Below are 27133 nucleotides of genomic sequence, written 5' to 3'. Positions count from 1 at the left end.
CATCGCATGAGCCCCAGTGCACACAAAGATAAGAAAATGATCAAGGGTCTCACCTACTGTAGCTACCGTAGCTGAAGCTGAGGAGAGTAGAGACTTGCCCCAGCTGCCCCAATAACCCCATCCAGTCTGAGGTGCATCTTTAGAAGCTGTCTCCTGTTGTTTTCCAGTGAGAGGAGAAACAAGACAAAAGAAAACAGAAAGTTAGAGACTCAGAAGTGCCCAGACAAGGTATCTAATCATTAGAGAAGCATAGGTCAGCAAATCTATGACTTGAGGAAATCCTGCTGGACTGACAGGTAAACATCAGCAGCTCCTAAATACCCTGCAGCAAATGCAATTCCAGATAAAGGCATTGCTGCATCAGAAAGCTGACATTTTATGGCTGTAAAAAGAAGGAAATGCCATTGTAAATTAGTGTTGATCCCACATCCCTTTTAAGACTTGTGTTTTTAAATCCCCAAATTTTAATAGATATGGTACTTTGGCTATAGCCTGTGAAACCTGAGCAGGAAGAAGTTCAGAAGCCTCAAGGTCACTGGAAGGTTTGGTCTCTGGTCTTTTCCGGGTAGATACTACAGGCTGAGACTTATTCTCTGGCTTCTCCACTGGCTCACAGTTCTCATCTTTAAGGATCGAGGCTGCTTCGGTTACCACTGGAGACTCTGTAGCATCCTTATCTGACATGACTACAACATCACCTGCTAAAACAAAAGCCCAACAAGAATCTACTGATACCGGTTTCTTGGTATAAACTATTTGCTTAATGTTTTTGAGAGTTTCAAATTCATATACTACTACAACAATACAAAGAGATCCTATATACCTCTATCCACCTCTCCATCAAAAGCTGACATTGTTACAATTTAGCAGTGTCCTTCCAATTTTACAGTTTTTCCATGTACCCATATGTGTACATTAGCTACATAAAATGTTACCACAATCACAGCTGTCCCTTGGTATCTACTGGAAATTGTGTTGCAAGAATCCTACAGACAATAAAGTCTCAGTGGTCACATCCCTTCTATAAAATGGACAGCATGTGCATATCTCCAGAGCACATCCTCAGTTTCATGACCCGTACTTCATTTGTAATGTCTAACACCATATGCAATGCTTTGCAATCAACTTTAAACTCTCTTGGGAACAATGACAAGTCTGCACAGGTTTAGTACAGATGAAACTTTTTACAACTGTTTTCCACTTAAGATTAGTTAAATCTACAAATGCTGAATCGAAGACACAGAGGGTCAACTACTTACCTCTACTGAGCATCAGTACAGGTAAGGCACAACTCAATCCTAACGATACCTGGGCCATCCTTTCTGTAGCCAGACACTTCCCACATTTCTTTCAACCGATAGCAACCAACTACTGATCTGTTTTCTGACACTGACATTTTCAAGTCATATACACAGAAGTATACGCATTATCCTTGGAGTGACTTTTTTCATTCAGCCTAAGTCCCTCCATTCCACTATGGTTACATCAAAAGTCCCTTTCCATTTCTCAGTAACATCATTGTGGGATGGATGGATGGATGGATGGATGGATGGATGGATGGATGGACGGATGGATGGATGGTACATCACAATGTATTTGCCCATTCAAGGTAATCTGCAGTTTTCAACATGAGGCTGTTGTACAACCAAAACAACATTCAAAGTTCACATACAGGTATTTATGTGAACATAAGCTGTTTCTCTGGAATAGACGATGAAGACTATATTAATATGGGTCATAGTAAGTCCATGCTTATTTTTATATGTAACTGTCATCTTTTCCTGAGTAGTACAAATAACCAAAAATTTCTGCACTCTGATCAGGTTTTCTCCCCTACTTTGAGCCATTTTTATAAGTATGTGGTGCTAGCTATGTGGCTTCTGTTTCATTTCCTCAAGACTAAAGACACTTGACATCTTTTCACGTGTTTATTTGCCATCTGAATATTCTCTTCAAAGAAACATCTAGATAAATCTTCTCTTTTTTTTTTAAGTTAGGTTGCTTTGTCATTTTCTGCTGAGTTTTGAGAGTAATGTTCTAGGTTCAGTATCATCCCACTGTAAAACTTATTTACATTGTCTTATTTCATTTTGCCTTTTGAGACAGGATCTCCCTCTTTGCTGACCACTAGCTTATGGCAATCCTCCTGCCTCAGGCTTCCAAGTGCTGGAATTAAAAGACGTGAGTCACCATGCCTATCTTTTTATTATTTTCATGGGGTCTTTTACCAAGAAAGGTTTCACTTTGATGAAGCCTGTTTATCAATCTTTCCTTTCACTAGACTGTCTTTCAAAAATTATATCATTAAGCATCCATTCTTACTTCAATTTTTCCAGAGACTGTTTAAACCACATCAGATCTGCTTTCTATTTTTTAATATTCTTTGTAAACATTCCTAATACTGTTTTGATAGGTAGACCATCTGATGTAACCAAAGCATAATTGAATGCCACTTTTTATTTCATTTACTCTGCTGTGCTTGAATCAAACTCAGAACCTCATTCACGCTAAGCAAGAGCTCTACCACCTAAATACATTCACTGGTCCCTCAGGTCAGCTTTGGAATAACAAAGTTATCCAATTCAATCCCTTCCAAGAATACAGCTCTTTGGCAATTAAAGCCAACATGTCACTGGTACTAAGAGAAATACTAGTTTCCAGAATAGCCAGTTATCAACAATGAACACACACACATATACAACACACACACCAGGTATGCTGACAAAAACATTCAGGTATGCACTAAGTGCAGGATAAATCCAACTCATGCAATCATGCTTCTAATGCACTAAAAAAAAATCTTACAAGAAAGGCGGATGGGATATAGCACAATGCTTGAAGCACATACAAAAAATACTTGGTGGTGTTTTGCCTTCAATCTCAGCACTTTAGGCAAAGGCAGACCTCTGAGATTTCAAGGCCAGCCTGGTCTACACAGCAGACCTTAGGAGAGAAGGAGCTACATAGTGAGACCCTGTCTCAACACATACACACCAAAACTGAAAGAACAGAGAAGACAGTATAAGCATCAGAGAATAACTCATGAAGTGTTCCTACAGCAGTGATTACAAACTGGAAACCTGTTAGCTAACTATAGGTGTTTTTAATCAGTCCACACTGTTTAAACCTTTTTTTAATTAGTTGCTAACAGTTAAAGTCTCATCTTCCATAGAAACAAATAAGACGTTTCTAGGTCCCCTTGTAAAAGGCAATGCATCAGGGGGCATCTGAGTAGGTAAGACCTATCTGCTGTCAAATGGCTGTTGAATCCTTTTGCATGAGAACAGTATTCACTCATACTCTACTATCTCCAAACTTCTATTATTCTTCTATAGAAATCCGATTAGACTATGCATGCATCTGTAATGTCTACCTTAAAGATGCTTACGATTTTAATGAATGAAAATGCTAATGAGGGTGCTGGAGAGATGGCTCAGAGGTTAAGAACACTGTTCCTCCAGAGGTACTGAGTTCAACTCCCAGCAACCACACGGTGGCTCACAACCATCTGTAATGGGATCTGATGCCCCCTTCTGGTGTGTCTGAAGACAGTGATAGTGTACTCATATAAAATAAACAAATAAATCTTAAAAAAAAGAAAATGCCAATGAGATAAAAATTTCAAGGGTGTGATGGTCAACTGCAGTTGCCAAACTAAAAAGCCTAGAACCACCAGAGAGTCCTCTGGGCACATCTGTAGGGATTGTCTTGATGAGCTTTAACAGGTGCGGGAAGACCCATCAACACAGGGTCTTCTACACCCACCTACACTGGGCGGCACAATTACACAAGCTGGGATGCTGGAAGGTATAAAAAGCCAAAAGAGAGCTAATGGCAAGCACTCCTGCTCTCTGCTTCTAGACTGTGAATGCAATGTGGCCTGTTTCCTATGTGACCTTCCTGCCACTGTGGACATGTGAACTGTGACTCAGAATAAGATTGCCTTCCTTGTTTTTGTCTGAGTATCTTATCACAGTAACAGGAAAGTAACTAAACAAAGGGTATGGAAACGACACAGAAGAAAGGTCAGCAACCCATGATCCAGTCACCTAGAGTAATGACTATATTAGGGAAGAAGCAAAGGGTGACAGATTAGAAAGGTGGATTAAGACTGTGTTGCCTAGACTATGTGGATACATGATATACTAAACTGTCCCAAAAACTCATGGAGGAAAACAATTCCAAATACAATTACCAATTGCCATGCAAACCAACTCAGAAAAATAACTCATTTACTTATTCATGGCAAGAACCTTTTGCCTATGTACCCAGCTCTGGAGACAGAGAAGATATGTAAGGCAATTTCTGCCCCAGTCAGTCCAAAGGCTGATCTAACAAAAAGACACCAACATGCTTGCACGAAGTTCAGAAGGTGTTCTTGCAGCTGTATACAAATTGTTTTAGAGCTACCTTTTTCTTCTTTCTCCGAGTTACAACATACAATAAACAGTCCATCGATGTGGTCTATGTAAGCAAATAGAACATACATATTGCATAAGTTCATTTAAATTTTATGCAACTAGAACATTCCAATTCGTAAACTCGGGTTGTCCCTATTATTTCATTTGCACAACAAAGATTTTTAATAAGCATCGAGGGCGTGCCAAGCGTTTAGGCTGAGCCAGGAGACAAGATTTGTGTGTGTGGTGACGACCCTCTCCGCCGTTCCTGCAAATAAGATTAAACACATACCAGACATACGGAATTGTACTATTTAATGTTTTCTGGGTATGGGTTTTCCTGATTGGAGGAGAACAATCCAGGTGACTGGAGAAGTCAAACAAGGCGCCTCACAGTCGAGATACAAATACGCCCAAAGCACACGGGGCACAAAGCACAGGCGTCCCCACCGCTTTTACCCGGAGGCAGCGCGGCTGGCAGGGCTGACTAGCTGAGAGCCTGGCCGGAGGTCAATGCTGCAGCCCCGGTCTGAGCGACGAGGAGCCCCGACAGCAGGCAGCGGAGACTCCAGGGCTAACGTGGCCAGTCTCCCGTCTCCGCACGTCTACACGCAGGTCCCACCCCCAGGCCTGAGGTAAACAAGCTCTCCAGCCCTTCATGCCCGCAAGACCACCAATCATAGCCGGAAGCGCTGTAGCCCCTCAACCTGGGACCCCGGCGACCCCAGCCTTCGCCGCCCTCACCCGGAAGCCCCGAAGCCCCGACACCGCCCCTCACCGCGGCCACCGCCGCCCGCTCGCCGATCCGACCGTCGCGGAAGTACTCCTGACCTCCGCACGGAGGCGGGTTCGCCTTCCAGGAGTGCTTCCGGGTCAAACATCTGCTGGGGCGGAAGGCGCTGACTCCAGTGAGGTGAGTAGATACTCTGCTCAGGTAGCTTCCTGAGAGCTAAAGGATGCTTGGAGCTAGACACGGAGGAAGCCAGGATGCCTGCCCTCCGTGAAGGCTGCGGGTGGGGGTGGGAGTTCCGCCATGAAGTATTTACAGAATGCTAGAGGGCCAGAGACACCCGGGACACAACTGAGAATCCAGTGCAGGCCCTTCTGGCTGCTCACTGCTCACTGCAAAGGTGGTGGGGAAGGGAGACCACAAACAGATCAAAACTACGGTATCTGAGAGGGTAGTTAAGTGCTTTAATCGAAGTTTAAATGTGGTGATGGAACGGAACTGAGTGCGGAAGTGAGGAGGAGGAAGCCCGCCTATTGGAAGTAGAAGTAGAGCTTTTGAATAAATAGTAAAGGGAGACGACGCGGAGAGAGGGAGAACAGAGACCAAGACACTGAGTCTTTGTCAGGTCAGTGACAAGGCGTTTGACTTTAAATTTGGAACTCGGTGGGAAGTAATTAAAGGTTTCTAAGCAGGAGAGTGACTTGGTTTTGATTTGTAATTTTAGGGTTGCTCAAATGTGCAGTGCGTCGCTTTATTTGCCCCTGAGCAGTTTAACCAAGAAGACATTAAACAAAATTTTGTAAAAATGGGGGGAGGAGGAAACACCTGAAACCCTAAAGACTTGTGTTCAAGTGTCTCGCTCTTGTGCTGGTGTATAGCTAAGTGGTAGTGCATTTGCCTGTCATGTGCAAGGCCCTGAGTTCGATCCTAGCACCAAAAGGAAAAAAAGAAAAAGAAACAGATTCCCCTCTTCCATTCAATTCCTTGCATCAGTGTTCAGATGTAACTGCCACTTCCTAAAACCCTTCAAATATTTTTCTTTACTTTCAGTGGTAATTATTTAAATTTTGGTATGCTGAGATCATCTACGACCTTACTAAATGCCTATTCCTTTGAAGTAGAATTGCAAGTTCAAGGCTAGCCTTGGCTACATCGTGAACTCTAGTCCAGCCAGAGCTAAGTAACCACATCCTGTTCTCAAACAAAAATGTCTGGTCCAACAAATAAACCAGAATATGGATTTCTTCTGGTTTTATTTTGTAAAGGAAAAGTGTATAGGAGTGTATCCACTAATAACTGTCTTGTCTTTTACATATTGCCATTATTATTATAGCAACAATTGTAAAAAATTTTTGGTCTTAGAGTCCATTACACTTAAACTTACCAAGAACAGTTTTGTTTAAGTAGATTACTGCTATCACTACTTTCCATTTAAGAACTCTCAAAAAAAAAAAAGTTTCTTTTAAAATGGTAAGTCATTAAATGATAACTGACATTTCTATAAAGATTATTTTCCAGGTGGAAGTGCAGGCCCAGGTCTGTAATCCCAGTATTTAGCAGATGGAGATACAGGCAAGAGGGGGAGCTCAAGTTTACCTTGGAGTGAAAATTTGAGGCCAGCCTGGACTATATGAGACCTTTCTCAAAAACACAATTTCTCTAATTTCTCGTGGGAAGATGGGGAAAGGAAATGATAAGCAAAAAGAACAACTAGAACCAGAATGTTAAGTTGAAGACAATTTAGAGACAGTGGAGAATAAGACACACATAACTGAAGCTTTGTGTGGGAACTGGAAACATTGTATGATTTTAGGCAAAGAAAGGGATAATTATGGAGTTGGCCTCCAGATATGGAAACTAAGAGTCCTAGAGCACATCAGAGAAAATGATAGAGGTGCAGCTAAAGACCATATCAAATTATCAACTACTTCAGGCAGTTTGTGCATGCGCACACTGCTCCTACATATTGAGCTCCTGGAGAGTTACAGCTGCTACCTGAAGTTTTAAGCTTATCTCCTAAATAGTGAGAAGTTGCCTAATAGGTTTCGTTTTTCTTTGAAAGACAGTATTTTGATATATCATAAGCAGTTAGATTGGATTTAGAGTATTGCACCCAGATGGGGTAAAAGGACTGGGATCTGGGCAGATACAGTAGGACCTAACTGGAAGTATCTAAAAGGTGTAATAATAACAGTAACATGTATTTATAATATACCTCCATCCATGCTTCCAGACATTCCAAGACTGTTACTATTTCTAAACTCATTTAGTAGTTGTAAAAACAAAGGCTTTTCTAGCCTGGGCTTCACTCAGAACAAGGGCCAGGTACTTGTAACTCCAGAGCCCATTCTTCTGACCAATAAATTACATAATCCTGTAATTTGGGTGTCACAAAATTGGAAGGCTTCTATGGATCCCCTCTAAGCTGTATATATGTTGGACAAGTAAGTCTGGGGTTACCATGAGGGGCTATATCTACTGAGTTAAAGATACAGTAGATTCTTCCCTAGTTTCAGACTACAGAGGAAAGAAAATGAGGTGGGAAGGTCCTGAATCTAAGCCTGTTTCTCAAATATTGTGCCATCCACTTCTAGTCACTGCTGTGCCAAAAAGGGATACAAGTCAGAGTGATACTGGCACTTAGACAAAGCTCTAAAAAGGATGATATCTTAGGGTTTTATTACTGTGAAGAGATACCATAACCAAGGCAACTCTTATAAAGGACAATGTTTAATTGGGTCTGACTTAGTTTCAGAAGTTCAGTCCATTATCATGGCAGGAAGAATGCAGACAGGCATGGTGCTGGAGGAGCTAAGAGTTCTGCATCTAACCAGGAGACTGGAATTCCACACTGGGTGGAGCTTGAGCATAGGAGACTTCAAAGCCCACCCCCACAGTGACACATTTCCTCCAACAAGGCCACACCTCCTATCCATTCCCTATAGGCCAAGTACTCAAGCACATGAATCTGTGGGAGGCAAACCTGTTCAAACTACCATTGATGGATACAGAGATTTTTTTATTGTGCCAGAAAATACGCTGACATTTGACCTGAAATTGTCCATATGACTGGGGGTAGAGTGGGGTTCAGGAAATGACCGGAACTATAGACTAGAAACTTCTAAGTAAATGGCCCTCAAAATGATGACCTCTGTTTGAATAATAGTAACTTCAAACATAGACATTTAGTGTGTGTACATGGAAACAGGCAGCATGCGTGCCATGGTAGAGCAACTTTGTAGAGTCAGTTCTTCCCTTTTACCTCTATGTGGGTCCCACGTTGGAACTCAGGTCTCCAGGCTTGCTCAGCAGGTGTCTTTACCCCCTGGACCATCTCTTTGGCCCTAGAACTAACTTGGCAATGTCACAGTTCCCCATGGCAACACTAAACAGTAAGCAGCACAACTTGTGTTTGCTCTTTGCAATGGATGGTAGGGACACACAAGCTGTTCTCCATTTGCTTTCTTCGTTGCCACCTCAGAATGCCACTTTGTCAACTGTGTGGCAGTTTGTAGGGAACCTCCACTTTGCAAGTGTGACTAAAGGCAGCGCAGAGCGGCTGCACTGTAAATACAACAAGGAGCAGTTAATTATGGGAATAAGACATTAGTATCCTGCTGTAATTGGAGTGAAAAAACATTGCCATCTGGGCACCAGTGTTCTCCCCCTTGACTTTTCCCAGAATGATTTCTGCAAACGGCAGTTTCCACAGCCAACTAAACACTGTGCCACAGGAACGGAAGTCAGCCACATTGCTTCCTTATTTGCTTCTGTTGAGAATTGGAGCTGAATGGAAATATTTCTTCACTCAAAGTTGGCAGGAACAGCAGCCAAGCAGTCTGCTAGGGATGACAGCGAAGGCTCTTCTCTTCCTGACTTTGAAAGTAATACTCACTATTCAGAATGGTTTTCTGGGGTAAAATTATCTAATCTTCTGCTTATTCATGATCCTAACATGTCAGCTGCTACACTGACAATAACAGGCATGGTATTGGAAATGCCAGATTTAAAAGTGGGTGGGACCCCTAACATTCGTGAATCCTCATTTTCTTGTGAGTTCGAAGCACAGCTGCACCTCCCTCCAGCACTGCTCATGCCTTCTTGTGTGTATGTGCTTAGCTGTGTCTGCCCCCAGCTTCTAAACTAGCTCATAAATTCCTGAGTGTGTGGGGTGGCCTGACTCACCTGAGCAGCAGCGGCAGGACTGGCTGCCTCCCTTTCCGTGTGAGAGGTTCCAGGTTTAACTGATGATGTAAAGTCAGGCTTTGAGTTAAGTAGTAACAGTTGCTGACGTCCATCATCACTGCTTTGGGAAGAGGAATGGTGACGATAAGTCTAGGTTGCAGGTAACAGAGACCACTAACGCTAACTGAAGGTTTCATATGAGGAATAAGCCATGGGGATCTGAACCCTCACTCTCCTCCTGCTTTCACTTTGGACTTTTGCCACTGTTGTCTCCAACTGCTCAACATCTCTTACCTGCAGGTGGATTCTAATTCTTCATGGCTGGTACCAGAAGACCTTTGTGTTCATATGCCTGTGACATGTCTAAAGTGGCTGTGCTGAGTGGATACTCAAAGCTGTTGTCAAATCTGATTTTCTCCTGCCATGAAGTAAGGTTCAGGCTGCTGTGCTCCCTTTGACATAGGATCAGCTTCAGGGTGGCTGTGGTGTTTCTCTAGACCCTGTTAGGAAGGTTTTTGTGAACCCCTAGCCCACACAAGTGACTGTGTTAATATAGAACAAAAACTAGTTGTGGATCATAGGGCACTGCTCAAAACATCCCATAGTGTAGTGTTTCTGAACTTTCCTAATGTTTGGACCCTTTAATACAGTTCTTCATGTTGTGGTGACCCCCCACACACACCATAAAACTATTTTTGTAGCTACTTTACAACTGTAATTTTGCTACTGTTATAAACTGTAATATAAACATTTGGATATACAGGATATCTGATATGCCACTCCTGTGAAAGGAACATTTGACCTGCAGGTTGAGAACCACTGCCAAAGTATAAAGGGAATAGTTGAAGACGCATGATAACAAGGGTCACCTGGTGACTACAGCTATGGTTATCTTAGTCTTACAAGGCTTATTAATCTTCTTCTACCTAACCATTTTCCCCATTTGCTTCCTTGCTTGCAAGATAAGCTTTAATGATTTGTGGTTTTAATTGTGAATAAAACCAAATAAAGAGCCAGACAGTGGTGGCCTATGCCTTAATCCCAGCACTCAGGAAACAGGCAGAAAGCCGGTGGATATCTGAGTTCAAGGCCAGCCTGGTCTACAAAGTGAGTTCCAGGACAGCCAGAGATACACAGAGAAACTCTGTCTTGGAAAAAGCAAACTAACAAACAAACAAGTAAAGATGTTTATTTCTTTAAGGAAAAAAAAAAAACTTGAATTGGTACCAAAAACTTGAATTCTGTAAGAACCAAAGCAGCATGTATGAGCCTCTTTCTCCACCTCCTCTTCAGTCTTCTCATGGCTCTCTCTTCTCTCCATCCCTCTTGTCCTGTCTCTCAGCTTTCCATTGTAGGTAGGCTGAACCACAGTCTCAACACCCTGGATGCTCACTCTTCTCAAATGGCCCTAAACTACAAATATCTCCATTCTAAATCCCAAGAACAAAAGTTTCAGTTAGCTTACTTAACTGGGAGATTGACCCAAGCAGAGAGAGGCAGGGCTTGAAAAGGGATAAGTGGATTATAAGGAAGCTTGTGTGCCACAAATACAGGGCACAGGTGATGTGAGATTTTGATTGATGTTATTGAAAAAGAGTGATTTGTGGTGAAACTAAGAAAAGTGATGTTTTGAATTAAAAATTGAAATTGCAATGGTACCTCTCCATCCCAGAATATTACATAGTTTATGGTATTCTGAGTAAAAGTGCTTAATGGTGTAACTGTCAAATGGTGTACATGTAAACAGAGCATCTAAAGAACCATCAGCAATAATAGCTAGAGTGCATTTAGTGAGTGCTGTTGCAAGACTTATGTTTTACATGGATTTTCTCTAGGTGCCACTCTCATGTAAGAATAGGTACTGTTGTTTTTCCTACTTTAAAGATGAGGGGGACAAGACACAAGTCTTTTAAGTCCTTTGTAAAACTACAGGGCTGGTTAGAATCCAGGCTTGAATGTCCATCCAGGAAACAAGCTCAATCATGTCTGCACTCTGAACCTCTGCCACCCTGGCTTTATCAGATTGCAGGCGATCAGTTGTACAGTGTAGAGGAAGCCAGGACCAGAATGGAATGTGACAGATCAGCTCTGTGGTAAGAAGTGTTCCAGCAGTCTAGAGCATTATCAGGACTGTCAAGAAGAGGAACTATGTTGGTGCTGCCAGATGTCAGCCCAGGGACCCTTGCCTCAGAATTACCCAGAATGCTAATCTAAGCCCACATCAGATCTGTTGTGGTTTGTTTTTTAAGATTTATTTATTTTATATATGTGAGTAGACTGTTGCTGTCTTCAGATACACCAGAAGATACATCAGATACCATTACAGATGGTTGTGAGCCACCATGTGGTTGCTGGGAATTGAACTCAGGACCTTTGGAAGAGCAGTCAGTGCTCTTAACTGCTGAGCCATCTTTCCAGCCCCAGGTTTATTTATTTTATATATGTGAGTCCACTGTAGCTGTCTTCAGACACACCAGAAGAGGGCATTGGATCCCATTACAGATGGTTGTGAGCCACCATGTGGTTGCTGGGAACTGAACTCAGAACCTCTGGAAGAGAGTCAGTGAGTGCTCTTAACCACTGAAGCATCTCTCTAGCCCCTAGATCTGTATTTTTAAAGCTCTCTAGACACTGATTATTACTTAAATGAATTTGACCTGAATTTGGTGATTTTTTTTTTTTTTTTTTTTTTTTTTTGCTTTGACTTTCGATTTAGTACCTGGTAATGAAGAGGTTGCAAGTCTGTTTGAAGAATGCTTGTACACTTGAGAATAAAAACACTAACACAGTGTTACTCACTCCAGAAGTACAGCTTCAGGCTCTGAGATGGACACCCACCATGTTTATAGAGAAAACAAAAGCCAAATCAAGTAGCTCTCCACAGCTCTAGTCTGTACCAATTCTGCTTATCTCCTCCTAGCCTCTCTACCTTTACCAGCAGAGTTTCAACATAGAAAGCCACAGTCTCATCTATTCAGGTTTCTAGTGAGCACATTCAAGGTTCGAGCCTGTCAAAGGATATACATTGATGCTACCTAAGGCAGAAATGCAGGAAGACTCAAAATGTGGAACAGTGCACACTGTAGAAAGCCTCCCCAAGAAAGTAAACAGTGCAGTAGACCCAAGGGATGAGCAGATCAAGAATGGAACTGCTCAAGTAGGAGGCCAAGGCATGAGCAATAAGCAGAGAGGTCACTAGTCAAGAGGTACAGGAAAGAGCCACAAGTTGTAGTGGTGAGTATATCTCAACCAAACTCAGAAGGCAAAGAGTGCTGGATTCTGATTCTGGAGGGAAAGAGACTGGGTTGGACTCTTGGTTCTGGCATGAAATCAGAGATGGACTCGAGGTTGTAATGACTGGGATAGATAAGAGAGATACTTGTCCAATATCAAGAATTAAAGAGGTCAAAGAATAGAGTAGTTCGCTGGGCAGTGGTGGCACACGCCTTTAATCCCAGCACTTGGGAGGCAGGGGCAGGTGGATTTCTGAGTTCGAGACCAGCCTGGTCTACAGAGTGAGTTCCAGGACAGCCAGGGCTACACAGAGAAACTCTGTCTCAAAAAACCAAGAAAAAAAAAGAATAGAGTAGTTCAAGAGACATAGCTCACTTGTGAAATGGGCTGCAGGATCAAGGCATCGAGAGGAAAAAACCAGCATGGGAACAGACCTTCCTCTGACACAGCACTGGGCAATGACTGGCCTCACAAGGACTCGTGTCAGCAGTCCTCACACCACAAGGCTACAAAGATAATGTGGATACAGTTCTGAGCTTGAAGCAGGTGACAGTAACTGAAGTGAGACATTTTTATACTTGGCTATACAGGTGATTTTATCCACAGAAGTGGTGTACAGGTCTCTTTTAAAATAAATACACAAAAAGAGAATGAGTGGATTTAAAGGTTTTGCCTTAGCAGACAGTAAAGAACATGGTAATGGGAGTGAATGATGTTTCACAATTATTTGATTCAGATGAACCTGGGGAACTTCCTGTCAAAGTCCCAGGGAAAGCTTAAATACCGACCATGAGGACTGCTAGTGTAGAACAAAATCTTATCTGTCAGATATTGTTCATCTTCAGTGGCCAAGAACTTGAAGCTTATACTAGCACAAGGCCTGGCTTCTGGTCCTCATCAGTCTTTCATTGTTGGTGCCTGTCAGTTCCCATTGACTTTTGGCATAATCCTAACAAGTCATCACTGTGAAGTTTATAAAGTAAGCTAAATTGTTTATTAAATGCCCAAGGCTGTTTCCTTCAGTGCTGTTTCCTTCAGTGTCATCTTAGTAGGTTTTTATGAGGAAATGGAAGTAAACACATGTTTAACATATTCTGTAGAGCCAAAGTCTGACAAAGCTTTTGTTTTGTTCTAAATAGTCTATCCCTAAATTTTAAAGATTGAGATTTTTTTATTGTCATTGTTCATCCAATCCTTTAAGAGCTTAATGAAAATTAAATGACATTTTAAAACTTGTAATTCAGACTTTGAAGGTTTAATGGCAAATACAATGACCCATTGGTTTTTATGTTCTATGATCAAGCAGCCTTCCTGTGAGTATAAAAGGAGATAAATGTCATCCTCAAAGCTAATTACCTTGGACTTTGAGAAGAAATAAAGCAGAACGTTTCACCACATATTTATAGAAGTATGAATTGACATTCTCCTTGTGAGTTGGTGGTTTAAAGTGGGAATCAAATTAGCAAGAAGAAAATCCTAAACATCTGAACACAGACTAGACTTTTATTTTGCTTTTTATTCTTCCAAATCTGTCTTAATAGTTATTCCTTGTAATTTTCTATTTGTGCTTCTACCAACTGCACACTTAAGATGTCAATTTTGTTAGACTTCAATCTAGAAATAGATTTCTGTACATACTATTAAATATACTCTTTTGGCTCTTAATTGTAAAGAAGATGCTATGGGGTTTTGGTTGTTTTGGTTTGGTTTGGTTTTTATATAGCATTCTGAGAGGGAGGTTGTATAGCCTCCAAAGTCAGTATCTCTCTTATGTAGGTCACACAGTATATCTTTTTTTCCTAACAAGACCAGATTTTACCTCAGATGTCCCTGAATTATTTGTTTGATCTACATAAGTAGTTGAATTATATAGATTTTGATCTCTGTAGTAATGAGTAAGACATAGCAGTTGCTTTACACTAGCATATGGTAGTGGTGCAGGTTGAAATAAAAGATCATTAAACTATATTCCAGCTCTCATTGACTCCATGTTGTGTAGAATTTTCTAAATGAAATGGAATCACTTGAATTTAGAACCAGAAGCATCCTTAGAGAGTCGCTCATCCTTCTTCTCAGTGAGCAGATGAGAAAGTGGAAGCCCAGAGAAAGCTGCTTGCCACAGTGGGGGCACTGGCAGCAAGGTTTGGCTCCATTCTAAGACTGCTGATGCCTGGCTCAGCATTGTTTAATTGATTTTATGTCTATTTGTTTCAATTTTATCCCATGGTGAGTCTCTGTTGGGTAAACACTATGTGGCTTTCTTTTAGGCTGGCCTCCATATTCATCTTTTAATTTTGAAAGCCTCAGAACACTTTGGACCACTTCTTTGGAAAACTTTTCTGCCAGCAACAAGTCATTCACTGCGATCCTGTTCAGCATAGCCACGTTTGAGTTTTTCAAGTCTAAACAGGACTGCTTTTGATTTTCCCATGAAGCTGCATCACTGCCTGTCCATCTTACTGGTGGTTACTCTTGTGCCAGATGCTCTGGTTTTGGAAGATGTGGCTCCACTGGGAGCGAATCAGAGTTCTTACAATACATCATTTCTCCCAAGCTTTGAATTCTCAGCAGGTTCCTACTCAGGTGATGATGTCGTTATAGCCAAAGAGGGAACAAATGTTTCTCTGGAGTGTCTTCTCACGGTGGATCAGTATGGTGAAGTCCAGTGGTACAACTCAAAAGGACGGCAGCTGCACAGTAAAGGTAATCCTATAAGGTGTGATCAGCAGGTGACTCAACCCTGCTCTTAGGGGTTATGACATGCTGAGCAAGAATTCTCCAAGATAAGATGTCAAGGAGACTAGCTCCATAGGGGGTTAGGGATACAGCAGTGGTTGAGCACTTTTCTAGAATGCACAAGGCCCTGGGTATGATCCCCAGCATGAGGGTAGCGGATATGGGTTAAGTTCTAAATCATTATACATATCAAAAAGAACAAAATAATTATAATTATTTTGTTTTTAAGAAAGATATCAAAGAAAAGCTAAACTTTTGGGAAGCAGTTATCAAGATTGACAGTATTACCTCTTAAAACATAGAGGGGATGCATTCTTCATTTTAAGTTAAAGCAGAAGAGACAAGTCCTCTTCTCTTCTCATACCCATACACTAACTGGTGGAGTATGTCTCAGTGGTTGGTAAGTCCTCTCCTGGCAAATATGGGTTAGATCTCCACTGCCACACACAAAAAGATCTTAGACTCTTTTCCAGTTGCTGTAATAAAATACCCTGACAAAAGGAGCTTAGGAAGAAAGGGTTTTAGCTCACAGTTCCAGGCTACAGTCTGTCATTGCAGGGAAGCCAGTGTCAGTAGCTCAAAACAGATTGGACATACTACATCTGTAATCAAGAAGCAGAGAGCAATGAAAGCATGTTGCTGCTCAGCTCGATAGCTACAGATTCCCAGGCTTGGTGAGGAGGACCTTTACCCACTGAACTATCTCTGGGCCATTCTAGATGCATTTTAAAAAGTAACTTTTGTACCTTATCATATGAGTTCATGATAAAAAAGTAAGCACATTTCAATAAAAGTGTATAGCCCATCACCCCACAAATAAATATGTCTCTATACTTCTGAGACATGTTCTTTTCATGTGTAAAAATGTATAGGTAGCAGCATGGTGTAGACTCACATGGATGACCATGTCTTTGAAAGGTTGGTCTTTTGGTTCTGTGTGGATATACCTGTCTCTCTGATAGGCTTGGTGTCTGGCAGTGAGAAAGAAATGCTGGCCTTAGGATGCTCAGAAAGATCAATTTTCATTGCTTGTTTTATGCTGATAGAATCCTAGCCAGATGTGACAATCTGCTTGCCTACCTGCCTTCTTTCCTTCCTTTTCTTCTTTCTTTCTATTTTTTAACATGATTTAAACAGTAGGACCTAACAGACAAGCTACAGTAAATTCATGAAAAGGCAAATTAGGTCTTTTCTGTAATTTTTTTTCATTTCTGTTGGATTTATTAGGTGGAAAATGGTTGGTTTCTAGTAACTTCCTAAATATCACCAACGTAGCCTTTGATGACCGTGGGCTCTATACGTGTATCATCACTTCTCCAACTCGTGCCTCCTACTCAGTCACCCTCCGTGTGATCTTCACCTCTGGAGACATGAGCGTCTACTATATGGTTGTCTGCCTGATCGCCTTCACAATCACACTTATCCTGAATGTCACTCGGCTGTGCCTGATGAGCACCCATCTCCGCAAGACTGAGAAGGCCATCAATGAGTTCTTCAGGACTGAGGGGGCTGAGAAACTCCAGAAGGCCTTTGAGATTGCAAAGCGTATCCCCATCATTACCTCTGCCAAAACCCTTGAGCTTGCCAAGGTCACACAGTTTAAGACCATGGAGTTTGCCCGCTATATTGAGGAACTGGCCAGAAGTGTCCCTCTCCCGCCCCTTATTCTGAACTGCCGGGCCTTTGTTGAGGAAATGTTTGAGGCTGTGCGAGTGGATGACCCTGATGACATGGGAGAGAGAATTAAAGAGAGACCTGCATTGGATGCTCAAAGTGGCATCTATGTGATTAACCCAGAGCTAGACCGAAGTAACTCGCCTGGTGGAGACTCAGATGATGGCTCTCTAAGTGAACAAGGACAGGAGATAGCAGTACAGGTGTCTGTCCACCTTCAGTCAGAGACCAAAAGCATTGGGACAGATTCTCAAGACAGTAGTCATTTCAGCCCACCCAGTGACCCTGCATCTTCTGAGGGCAGCATTCACCACAGAGAGTGAGCATGTGACAATTGACAGTTTGCAAGTGCTCAGGAAAAGAGCCTGCTATGAGGACTTAACATTGTTATAAAATGACCAGGGTCTTCCCTTTAACCTTAAGCATACCACAGCATGAATTGCCAAAGTCATTGTGAAAGGGCAACATTTTTCTGATATTTGGTCATTTTCCTTAAGGTTGCTAGAGTGATGTGTGTTAAGATTGAAAGGTGCCTGGGCCTGAGTAAGACTTCTGGTCACAGTTTTTCTTTGGCTCATATGTGACACATTGCAGCCTGAGTTTCCCCATCAGTGGAATCAGTGATTAGTTCTCACTGAGTTGAGACTTCAACCAAAACTTCTTACCTATTGCACTTGTAAGTCAGCCTTTCACTAGACCTTTGGTCCCTCCTTTGAGACTTTATTCTGCACTCTAGTTGTCTGCACCAATGCCAGACATAGAGATGCTCTGCCCTAGGGAAAGAACACGTGCTGGTGCAGATCTTTTAAGTGAGGCACCACTGTTACACAGATCCAGAAAGTAAATTTCAATTAGAAAATCACTCGTTGGGCGTGGTAGTACATGCCTTTAATTCCAGCACTCAGGAGGCAGGGATAGGCAGATCCCTGAGTTCCAGGCCTATGAGTTCCCAGTCTGTGGAGCAAATCCAGGATAGCTAGGGCTACACAGAGAAACCTTGACTTAAAAAAAAAGAAGAAGAAGAAGTAGGGGGAGGAAGAGAAGAAGAAAAAAACCACTCCATGAGAAATGTATTCTTCTTGGGAGTACATCCTGTCTTTTTAGCTTACCGAGACCTTTAGTCCATCGAGGCTGGCCTTGATGTCCCCAAGGGAAAATGTTTTCAGTGTTTTGTGAGCAAGAACTATGTCAAGTCACCTCTCTGGAAAATTATCAATTTTGATACTTTTTAATAATGTCTCAGGCCTTGTCTTTTTAGATGTACTAAATTCCCAGGTGGGCTCTGTGTAGGTCTAGAACTGCAGAATCAGTGCCCAGCAGCACTCCTGCCCCCTGTGTTCCTCAACCTGGTGCTAAAGGTGATAACGCCTCTCTTGTCTTGTTGAGACTCACTGTTGTTGGTATTTTGGTTCTTCGGATACATCCTTTTGAGTGAGGGCTCTTTTGTAGCCTTTCTCAAAGCACCTACCTGAAATCAGATGAGATCATTGTGCTCAGTGTGTTGTTATATTAAAACAGGCAATCCAGACCTAAGGGGGGAAATGACAAGTGGTGGTGCTGCCCGCCTCATCCGGGTACAATAAGCACTGAAGCTGGTCCTTCCCGCTGGCTGAGAGTGACATGACAGATTGTAAATAGTCTCCACAATCATTTCCTCAGCTGCAGGAAGCTCATGCCATAGAATTTTAACATCGTGGCCATGGAGCTCAGTGCAATGCTTCACTTCATTTGGCTTCTGGTTGTGGGAGATTTGCTTGACTAGAGGGTCCTGAGGGAAATGTGCAGAGGAGGTGTTCATCGGACTTTAATTTAAAGTGTCAAACAGAAGACAGCAGGAAATTCAAAGTGTAACCAGTAAGCTCAGTGCCTGCCTTTGTCAGGCTCACCAGATACCTCCGCTCTGGACAATGAACGAATCAGTGTGCTGTCTTATCAAGTGGCATATGGATAATATGGTAATGCTGCCTTTTCTGTCTCTCAGGCTGTTTCCATGGAAACCTCCAGAGCCAAACAAAAGCTACCAATCTTTCAACCAAAAAGCTTGCCTTGGCTCAGAGATGTGAGTTTCTTTAAGGAAAGCAGTTTCCATACATTTGGCTGTGGAATAAGGGCTCTAACACATACCCTAAGTTACAGAATATGTTTTCCCTTCCTACTGTTCTCTGGACATAGTAAATTTTTTAAAATCTCTTCTGTGGGGTCAGTCTCCTGAATTTCCTTCAGATCTGCAGTCCCTCGCCTGATAAAGCAAGATTTGGGTCACTTCTTAAAGTGAAATCTGTTGCCTTAAATACTAGTTTTACCCCCACATGTTCCTAGAAGGGACAGTAATGTCTTGAACTTTAAGGTAGACATATTTAATGACCAGAGTTTCAGAAAATGATACTTTGCAAAATGAAAAATATCAAAACAGGTAAGTTTACGGAATCCATACAGGCCACTCTACCATACAGGTCAGTCATCACAGAAACATAAAACAGACACTCAATGTAATGGAACACAGCTGGAGTCCCAGCACCTGGGAGGCAGGGGCAGAAGGATTGCAAGAACTAAGCTAGCCTGAGCTATCTAACAAGATGCTGTCTCAAAAAGCTAACCAGTAGGCATGTATTTGGGGGGGGGGGTCAGTTTTCCTGCGTGCACTAAGCCTGGACTTGATCCAGTGTTATCCTAACCAGTGGCCAATGCAACTCCCCTGCTTCGAGCCTTCCAAGTTCTGTCAAAATAGGGAAAACACAGGAGAAGTGGCGGACTTGTAAAAGCTACTTTTCACAGTGAAGAGGACAACTGTTAATATTTTCTATATCTAATCAAACCAAATGGATTTAACAGTCTCATCTGTTTGTAAGCTTTTTTTTAACCTTAGGAACTTAAGACCACAGTCCGAAAGTCTGCTACCAGCTGGTAACAGTATCTTTCTGTCTGGCTGAATTTTATAGGTTTTGTTTTGTTTTGTTTTTAAATGCCTTTGAGCAGCAAAATGTGTCTAAAATAGGTTTGCTGCCATATTGTGAATTCTGTATTGTCATTTAATGAACTTCAGTGTCCTTACAGAATTAAATAGTGGCTTCATCAAATAAATCTACCAAAAGTTGCCATTTCAGCATCTTCATATACTCCTTCCACACATGCACTTTTGAGTTGATGCCCTGTTGTGTTTATAACAGTTTGGTAACCCCAGTTCTCAAAGCCATATCTAATATGGCTTAAATATTTTTTAAAAAGCAGGTCTTGCCATACTGTCCAACCTGGCTTTGAACATGTTATCTTCCAGTCTCAAGTCTCCTGGATACTAGAAGCACACATGCACTGCCATGTCAGCCTTCATCTGCCTTTGTCTCAGTATGTAGCCTAGGCTAGCCTTGAACTTGGAGCAATCTTGCTTCTGCCTCACAAATGCTAGGGTTACAAGTATGTGTTACTATGCCTGCCTTTTAGGCCTTGAGTCAAGCCCAATGAGCTTGTCTGTTTCCTATCCACTACACATTGATATAAACATGGTAAGGACTGCTGATTCTGGGACAATTGTGAGAAAGCCCCTTCGCCTCCCTTCCACGTGCTAAAGGTCAGATCCCCAACTGCATGCCACTTCCTCATCAGTTCCCAAATCTCAGGAGCCCGTGGGCCAATGCTTTCTATACACTACATGTAGTTTCCACACTACAGCAGACTAAGCTGGATTCCTGACTGACCCAGGAGGCTGCACGCACGCTGTCTAGAACCTTGCTCAGCACAGTGCTGGCCTCATCCCCACACCAGCCATTGTAACTCTAACATATCCTTGTTCCAGAGCCACATTCCTCTCCCCTAGGCAGAAACATGACAACACTCAGCCTCATGAAAAACCTCTGGGTGCTTTTGGGCCTGTCACACAAAAGGGAATGAGTGTTGTTTGATTGTACTTGTATCTCAACAATTATTTTAATAAAACTTTCATTTAAAAAGTCAGAGTTGAATGATGTATATTATTAAATGGAGTATATACTTGAATCCACAGAGTGGACTTCTCATATATGATCCAGTTTGATCTTTTTTTCAGATTTATTTTGTGCGTATGAGTGTTTGCTTTATATGTCTGTCTGTGCTCCAAGCGCATGCCTGGTGCCCAAAGAGGTCAGAAGTGTTGATACTTTGGAACTGGAGCTATGAATGGTTGTGAGCCACCATGTAGATGGCTGGGAACCAAATCCAGGTCCTCTACAAAAGCAGCAAGTACTCTTAATAGCTTAGCCATCTCTCCAGCCCCTGAAGTTTGATCCTGATGATTATAAATAAACAAGAATGTATTTGAATGCAGTGTGATTGTTTCAATACAATATTCTCCTAATCTGTGTGGTACCATAAGCTACCCAAGAGTCAGAGGCCTGGTGTATATTCCCAGTGTGTCTTGTTAATGAGCTTCAGCAGCTGGGAGCATTGGCTCTGGAAGAAGTGTGGTGTTAGTTCTGGTGATGGAACCCAGCAAAAAAAGGAGAAAGGCAAGGGTGGAACATACAGCCCATTAAGTGCAACAGGCTCCGGAGTGAAAAGCCAGCCAACTTTTTACTGGCAAAGTACATGATCCTAATGCCACCACTGACTTCATAGTCAAGGATGGTGTGTGGAATTTGACGTTAATTAACTTTAAAAAGGAGCAAATTTAAATTAAGCATGGAATTCCACCACACACTTCAGCATTTGCTGGCCAGGCTTGATGATGAGTTAATGATGCCTACTTGGCTGAAGAATCCACACTAGGATTAGCTGGAGCAGCATAAGGAAACATGAGTTGCCTAGCACGGTATATAGAGCAAGGGCTGCATCAGCACTGTTGGTCATGTCCAAGTGATACACGTGTCAGCCATAAGTTCCTTACACTTCTCAGAGTTGTATCTGGCTATGTGCTGAGGCAACCTGGGGGTGGTAGCCTACCAAAAGCAAACTGTTTCTCAATTCCAGCACAAGCAATTCAAGGCTGATGCAAGGACTCAGGCCAGCTACTGAGGACTTTGCTTCTAGACTCTTCTCCGTTCTTGCATGTGGCTTTCATTCTCATAGTCACAAGATATCACAGTTGAATTCTAGAAGGAGCTCCTGAGACAACTTTTGTGAAATCAGTTTATTTTGGAGATGATTGTAGAAATGCAGGGAAGTGAGACATAAGGAAGCCAATACAGGAAGGCTTTGGAGAGGGATACTTCTATGGGCACCTGGTATTCAGTCTTCCTGGGGACACTCACATCTAGAGTTGTCTAGGCCAAAGGCCAGCAAGCTGGGATATTTGCCCTCCAAAGTATCTATTGTTAGTTATAAGCTATTCACAAAGTCTCTTAACACCCTGGTATTTGATCCCACCTGACCCTGGTGAATGCTCAAGTCTGTCAGTAGGAAGTCTATGGTGATTGAAGGGATGGTGAGTGGTAGGGATTTATAGGCAGAATGCCAACATCGCTGCCTAATAGAACAGCCCTCCTGCCTCTAGAGTGGGATCTGAATTCAGGGTAGAGAAGGGCAGACAGAGGGCAAAGCTGAGTCTTTTGTTTGTTTGTTTGTTTGTTTGTTGTTTTTTTATCAAGAAAGCAATAGATTTCCCGAAGCTGTACCCACACGTTACCATAACTAGGTTAGGGTGTGTGTGTTACCAGTCTTGTTGCTGTGACCAATATCTGTCAAAAGCAACCTAAGGGAGGGAGGGTTGCTTGGGTTCTTGGTGTAAGGGGACAGTCTATTGGGGAAAGGCATGGAGGCAAGGGCTTGTTCATTTGAGCAGATTATGGAATGAGAGACATGATTGATGGTGCCAAGCTAGCTATCTCCTTTTTCCTCCTTTATTCCATCCCAGGCCCCAGCCCATGTTATGATGCCACCCACATCCAGGGTGAGTCTGACTCCCCACCCCAACCAGTTAATATTCTCTGGAAACAGCATTCCAGAGGTCTTCCTCACCGTTGGCCTGTGGGCTTATAAGGAGACAGACAAGCAAAAGCCACAAATGCAAGTAGATTCTCAAGCCCTTCCAGGCTGTTTCCAGAGGAGATGCTAAAAACAGCTGATCTGGAAAAGGAGGGTTATGTATTTCTAGAGTAGGATTGATATTCAACATTATTGTTAGCTTTGGTTTTTCTAAAGTCTGCAGCTTACACACACTTAACGCTGATTTTCTTTAAGGAATGAAACTCCATCAAAGTCCCTTAAATCACAGCCATGTTCCTGAGTTTTTATGTTTGCACTGGAACTATCGATTAGGCAATGTATATATGTAAATACACATATGTCACCCCATATGCTGGGGGACCCGTGGTGCTGCTGGCTGCTAATTATTTCTGACAGTTGGGCACACTGCTTTGCCTCCCGCTCAGCTGTTCAAGAAGGAACACTCAAGTGTCCTGAGTACCAATGAATCAGCCCTTAAGGGTCTTCTTCCAAGAACAATGCTACCCTTAAGGGAAACAGCTTGTCCTTAAGAGAAGGGAAGTATCTGGAAGAACTAACTCCATGCATGCTTGGTTTCTGAAGCAGTCCATTCCCAAGGCTCCTCTACGCTGACACCTGGAACACCTAGGGCTATACGTGCTGCCTTTTGAACATCCCAAGTGTAGTACTCAAGGACTCTGAGACAGAATGTTAGTGATAAGCTTAAGGTAAGAGTAATTAATGCTATGAATGGACAGACAGACAACACATGTCAGGGGTTCTGAGGAGATTTCAGGCCTCAGTGCTATAGGTGGACAACATGGCAGGAGCCCTGAAGAGGAATCAGGCCCACATAGTAGAGTTGGGGTCCCTTCCCGTAGGAAAGAGGAAAATCTCTGCATAAGCCTGTAGCCAGGGTCTCTGATTTCCCCCACAGATGGCAGGAAAAGGGGTGAAGAGAATGTATGGGACATGAGTAACCACCTCATTCTTTAATTCTAATGTCTAAGCCTGAAAACATCTTTTCCTGAATGCAGGCACTTGGAGATCTGTTAGCTGGAGATTTGCATACGGTGCTCTTAATAGGGAGCCTATATGGCTAGGCAGAGGGAAGGGGCAGCTGCAGGTATTGTGGCCGGAGCAGCACTCTGTTGTGGATTCTAACACTTGTCAAGGGGTGTTTCCACACACACTGGGTACGGGACCATGAACAAAACCAGAGGCACCTCTGTTCTTCCAGCTGTGAGAATACAGACAGACCAGTCACATAGAGTCAATGAGTTAAAAACTGGGACATCTTGAAGGAAATGGAGAAGACCTTGATCAAAAAGGCCTGAGATATTTGGCCTTAGAAGAACAGTTCCTCAAAAAGCAAAAAGAATCACTTGGGCCTTGTGGTTTGAATGAGAATGGCCCTCAAAGGCTCATGTATTTGAATGTTTGGTCCTTAGCTGGTAGAACTGTTAGGGAAGGATTAGGAGGAGGGGCCTTGCTGGAGGAGGTGTGCTACTAAGGGTGGGCTTTGAATTTTCAAAAACCATGCCATGCCCAGTCTTTCTGTCTGGTGCCTGGAGATAACTCTCCGCTTCTGCTCCAGTATCATGTCTCCTTCCATCCCTGCCTGCATGCCACCATGCTCCCTGTCATGATGGTCCTGGACTCATCCTCTGAAACTGAAAGCCCCAAATACCACATTCCTGTGATAAGCCACCTGAAAGCACTTGCGTGCTGAGTGCTAACTGGCTCAGGACAGGATAATACAGACAGAAGAACTGAAGGGCCAAAAGCAAATCTGACAGGTAAGAACAGTGTTGCCAGGGTGAGATTTGAGCTGAACATGGATGGTCCACCAAGCCACAGTGGGGAAGGAAGGCTATCAACTTCACCAGGAAACACAGAAGTCTTCTTTCCTGGCCCACTGTCTCAGCAGGAAAACAAACCCAGTTCTGGAGCCTGGAGAGATGGGTCAGTGGGTAAAACACCTATCAGGCAAGCAGCTCCCCAGAAGTCACACAAGGCTGAGCATAGTAGTACAAATCTATAAACTCTGGGGCTCCTCTAACAAGATTGGAGGCTGAAAACCAAACGTGAACCCCCTGGTGCACACAGTGGCAGCAACAGAAGGAAGAATGAATATCTGGGAGCCCACAGGCCAGCTAACCTGGTGCACACAGTGGGCAGCTGGCGACCCTGTCACAGAGTAGAAGGACTACCTGTTCCCTCACCTGAACATCAGCTCCATGAAAGTAGAGCCCTCACCCATCTCACTGCCTTTTCCTATCCCCAGTGGTTGGAAAAGAGCCTGTCACCAATTGTCAATCATTCACTCTTCCTTTCATTGACAGTGACAGATGGGTGAATATTGATTGTAGGGGTTTAAGGAAATCATTTGGCATCTTTCCTTCACTTTATCCCTTTCCCTGATGGAAAAAGATAATAGACTACTTGATTCCTAGAATACAGAGGAATTAAAATAAATAGAAATGCAAAAGACTTCAGGAAGTGTTAGGAGAAAATATCGGAATGTATGGACAGAGAACCACTTGAAAGTGGCAAAATGGAGAAAGGATTTTTTTTCTTTCTTTCTTTCTTTCTTTTTATTTTTTAGAGGATTTTATTTTATTTGAGACAGGGTCTATGTCGCCTTGGCTGCCTTGAAACTCACTCTATAGACCAGGTTGGCCCTAAACTCACAGAGATCTGTCTGCCTCTGCCTCCACAGTGCTGGTATTAAAGGTGTGCACTCCAAGCCTAGCCAAAATCTTTTATTGCATGCCAGGGTTTCTGGCAGATGACTGTATTCTTAGTGATCAAAAAGATCAGTGTGGTTCTTCTGAACCCCAGAATGTTCTAGAGAAAGATAGATACCCTGTGATCAAGTAAGTATGTGTGACAAGAATCTCAAAAGCTCACTAGAAAGGACCAGATACAGCTTGATTGGCATACACAAGTCCCTTGGTTCAATCCCCTGCACCACATGGACTAGAGGTGATGGCACAGGCTTGTAATCCCAGTACTTGGAGACAGGGGCTGGAAGATTGAATTCAAGGTCATCTTTATCTATATATCGAATTCAATGATAGTTTGAGATACATGCAACCCTGTTTCAAAAAAAGGAAGGAAGGAAAGAAGGAAGAGAGGGAGGGAGGAAGGAAGGAAGAAAGGAAGGGGAAAAAAAGACAAACGCCATCCATGACTCTTCAGAGAATGCTCTTTCAGCTGATTCATACTTATGGAATACCCTAGCAAAGGCTGAGAAAGAAAAAGACATCATGCATTTGAACAGACCAAACAGACTGCTAATGGTACTGCCCAGTAGGCCAGTGCCAGACAGCAGATCCATCCCCTGCCTGCCAATGCTGGGGATGCATCTTCCCTCACAGAAAAGTGGATTGCTACAGAAAAGGAAGTGACATAATCAATGAGGCTCTTCAAAACAGGCTGGAGGAGAGCACAGTCACCAGTACCCCTGTGTAGATGACCACAAGTGATGCCATGTGGCCCACTGGGCCCACTCTCCACAAACTGGGACTTATGGTGCTAGGGGATTAGAAAGGGTTAAAAACAAATCATGCATTGTAGCAGCATATTTTCCCAGCAAGTTGCGATGAGCTAAGGTGGGAGGAGTAAGGAGAGGAAGAGGAGGAATAAGGAGAGGAAGAGGAGAAGGAGGAGTTAGGAAACAGAGATGGAGGAGCAATGGAGAACCACGAATGTATCAGGAGAAGTCCTGGGTAACAACTTATATCTAGGTTAGATATTAGAAAACACCTCTAATTGTGTGAGCATCTTGTTAATTGAGCTTTACCAAACCTATAAAGCCTTTGGTTAATCTTTAAACATTAGAGTCTCATTTCTACCGGGTACCATGTGGATGGCAGGATGGTCTGGGCTCAGCTCAACCATGTGGAGACAGTGTGGAAGATTGGCAGAGCCATATCCCACGCTGGTGTCTCATGGATGGTAGGGCTGGTGTCTCTGGCCACCTAAGCCAGCAGCCTGAGCCACAGCAGCAGCAGCAGCAGCGAGAACACACCACTGCTCATGACTTCAGGCCTAGCCTATTCGGGAAGATGGCAGCTGATTAAGAACAAGCCAGTTCAGGTGTCACCATTTTAAATATTACCACAATGATGCACATTTGTGAGGAGTGCAACTCTCAGGAAAGACCCTGTATTTAGTGGGAACCTTGCCATCATTGCTTGAGACACCTGCTGTATATGCAAGACTAAGGAGAAGTTTGTTGAAGCAGGGAAATGCGCACTCAGCATAGTTACCTGAG

At 42.9% G+C, this 27133-nt stretch overlaps 2 protein-coding genes across 6 annotated transcripts in view; one reads left to right on the top strand and one right to left on the bottom strand.

The window, feature by feature from the left end:
- Fam114a2 (family with sequence similarity 114 member A2) overlaps positions 1–5225 on the bottom strand; it is a 35541-nt gene extending 30316 nt beyond the window's left edge. The window contains exons 1-3 of one of the 3 annotated variants that reach the window (XM_028782521.1): positions 5179–5225; positions 481–701; positions 54–153 (exon numbers count right to left, since the gene is read on the bottom strand). In XM_028782521.1, the coding sequence (XP_028638354.1) occupies positions 54–153; positions 481–684 (304 nt within the window). In that variant the 5' untranslated portion in view covers positions 685–701; positions 5179–5225. The remainder of the gene's footprint in view (positions 1–53; positions 154–480; positions 702–5178) is intronic. The other 2 variants (XM_028782523.1, XM_028782522.1) reach the window with 2 other exon arrangements.
- Positions 5226–5265: 40 nt separating this feature from the next.
- On the top strand, positions 5266–20907 carry Mfap3 (microfibril associated protein 3). Of its 3 annotated transcripts, none has more exons than XM_028782532.1 (3): positions 5266–5313; positions 14817–15252; positions 16513–20907. In XM_028782532.1, exons 2-3 carry the CDS (start codon positions 14979–14981, stop codon positions 17280–17282), a joined length of 1044 nt encoding a protein of 347 aa, XP_028638365.1. In that variant the 5' UTR covers positions 5266–5313; positions 14817–14978; the 3' UTR covers positions 17283–20907. The 3 variants fall into 3 exon arrangements, with proteins under 3 accessions (XP_028638365.1, XP_028638366.1, XP_028638367.1); XM_028782533.1 differs by lacking the exon at positions 5266–5313 and adding an exon at positions 5472–5755; XM_028782534.1 differs by lacking the exon at positions 5266–5313 and adding an exon at positions 9721–9743.
- The last annotated feature ends 6226 nt before the right edge of the window (positions 20908–27133 follow it).

The sequence above is a fragment of the Grammomys surdaster genome, unplaced genomic scaffold (genome assembly GCF_004785775.1).
Source record: "Grammomys surdaster isolate TR1022 unplaced genomic scaffold, NIH_TR_1.0 797, whole genome shotgun sequence".
Lineage (NCBI taxonomy): Eukaryota > Metazoa > Chordata > Mammalia > Rodentia > Muridae > Grammomys > Grammomys surdaster.
The sequence above is the reverse complement of the archived record's forward strand: the minus strand, read 5'-3'. Positions and strand labels throughout refer to the sequence as shown.

Coding starts and splice junctions, on each gene's coding strand:
- Mfap3 (XM_028782532.1), top strand. CDS start 14,979: ATGAAGCTGCATCACTGCCTGTCCATCTTACTGGTGGTTACTCTTGTG. Junction 15,253..16,512: donor ACGGCAGCTGCACAGTAAAG/GTAATCCTATAA, acceptor TGGATTTATTAG/GTGGAAAATGGTTGGTTTCT.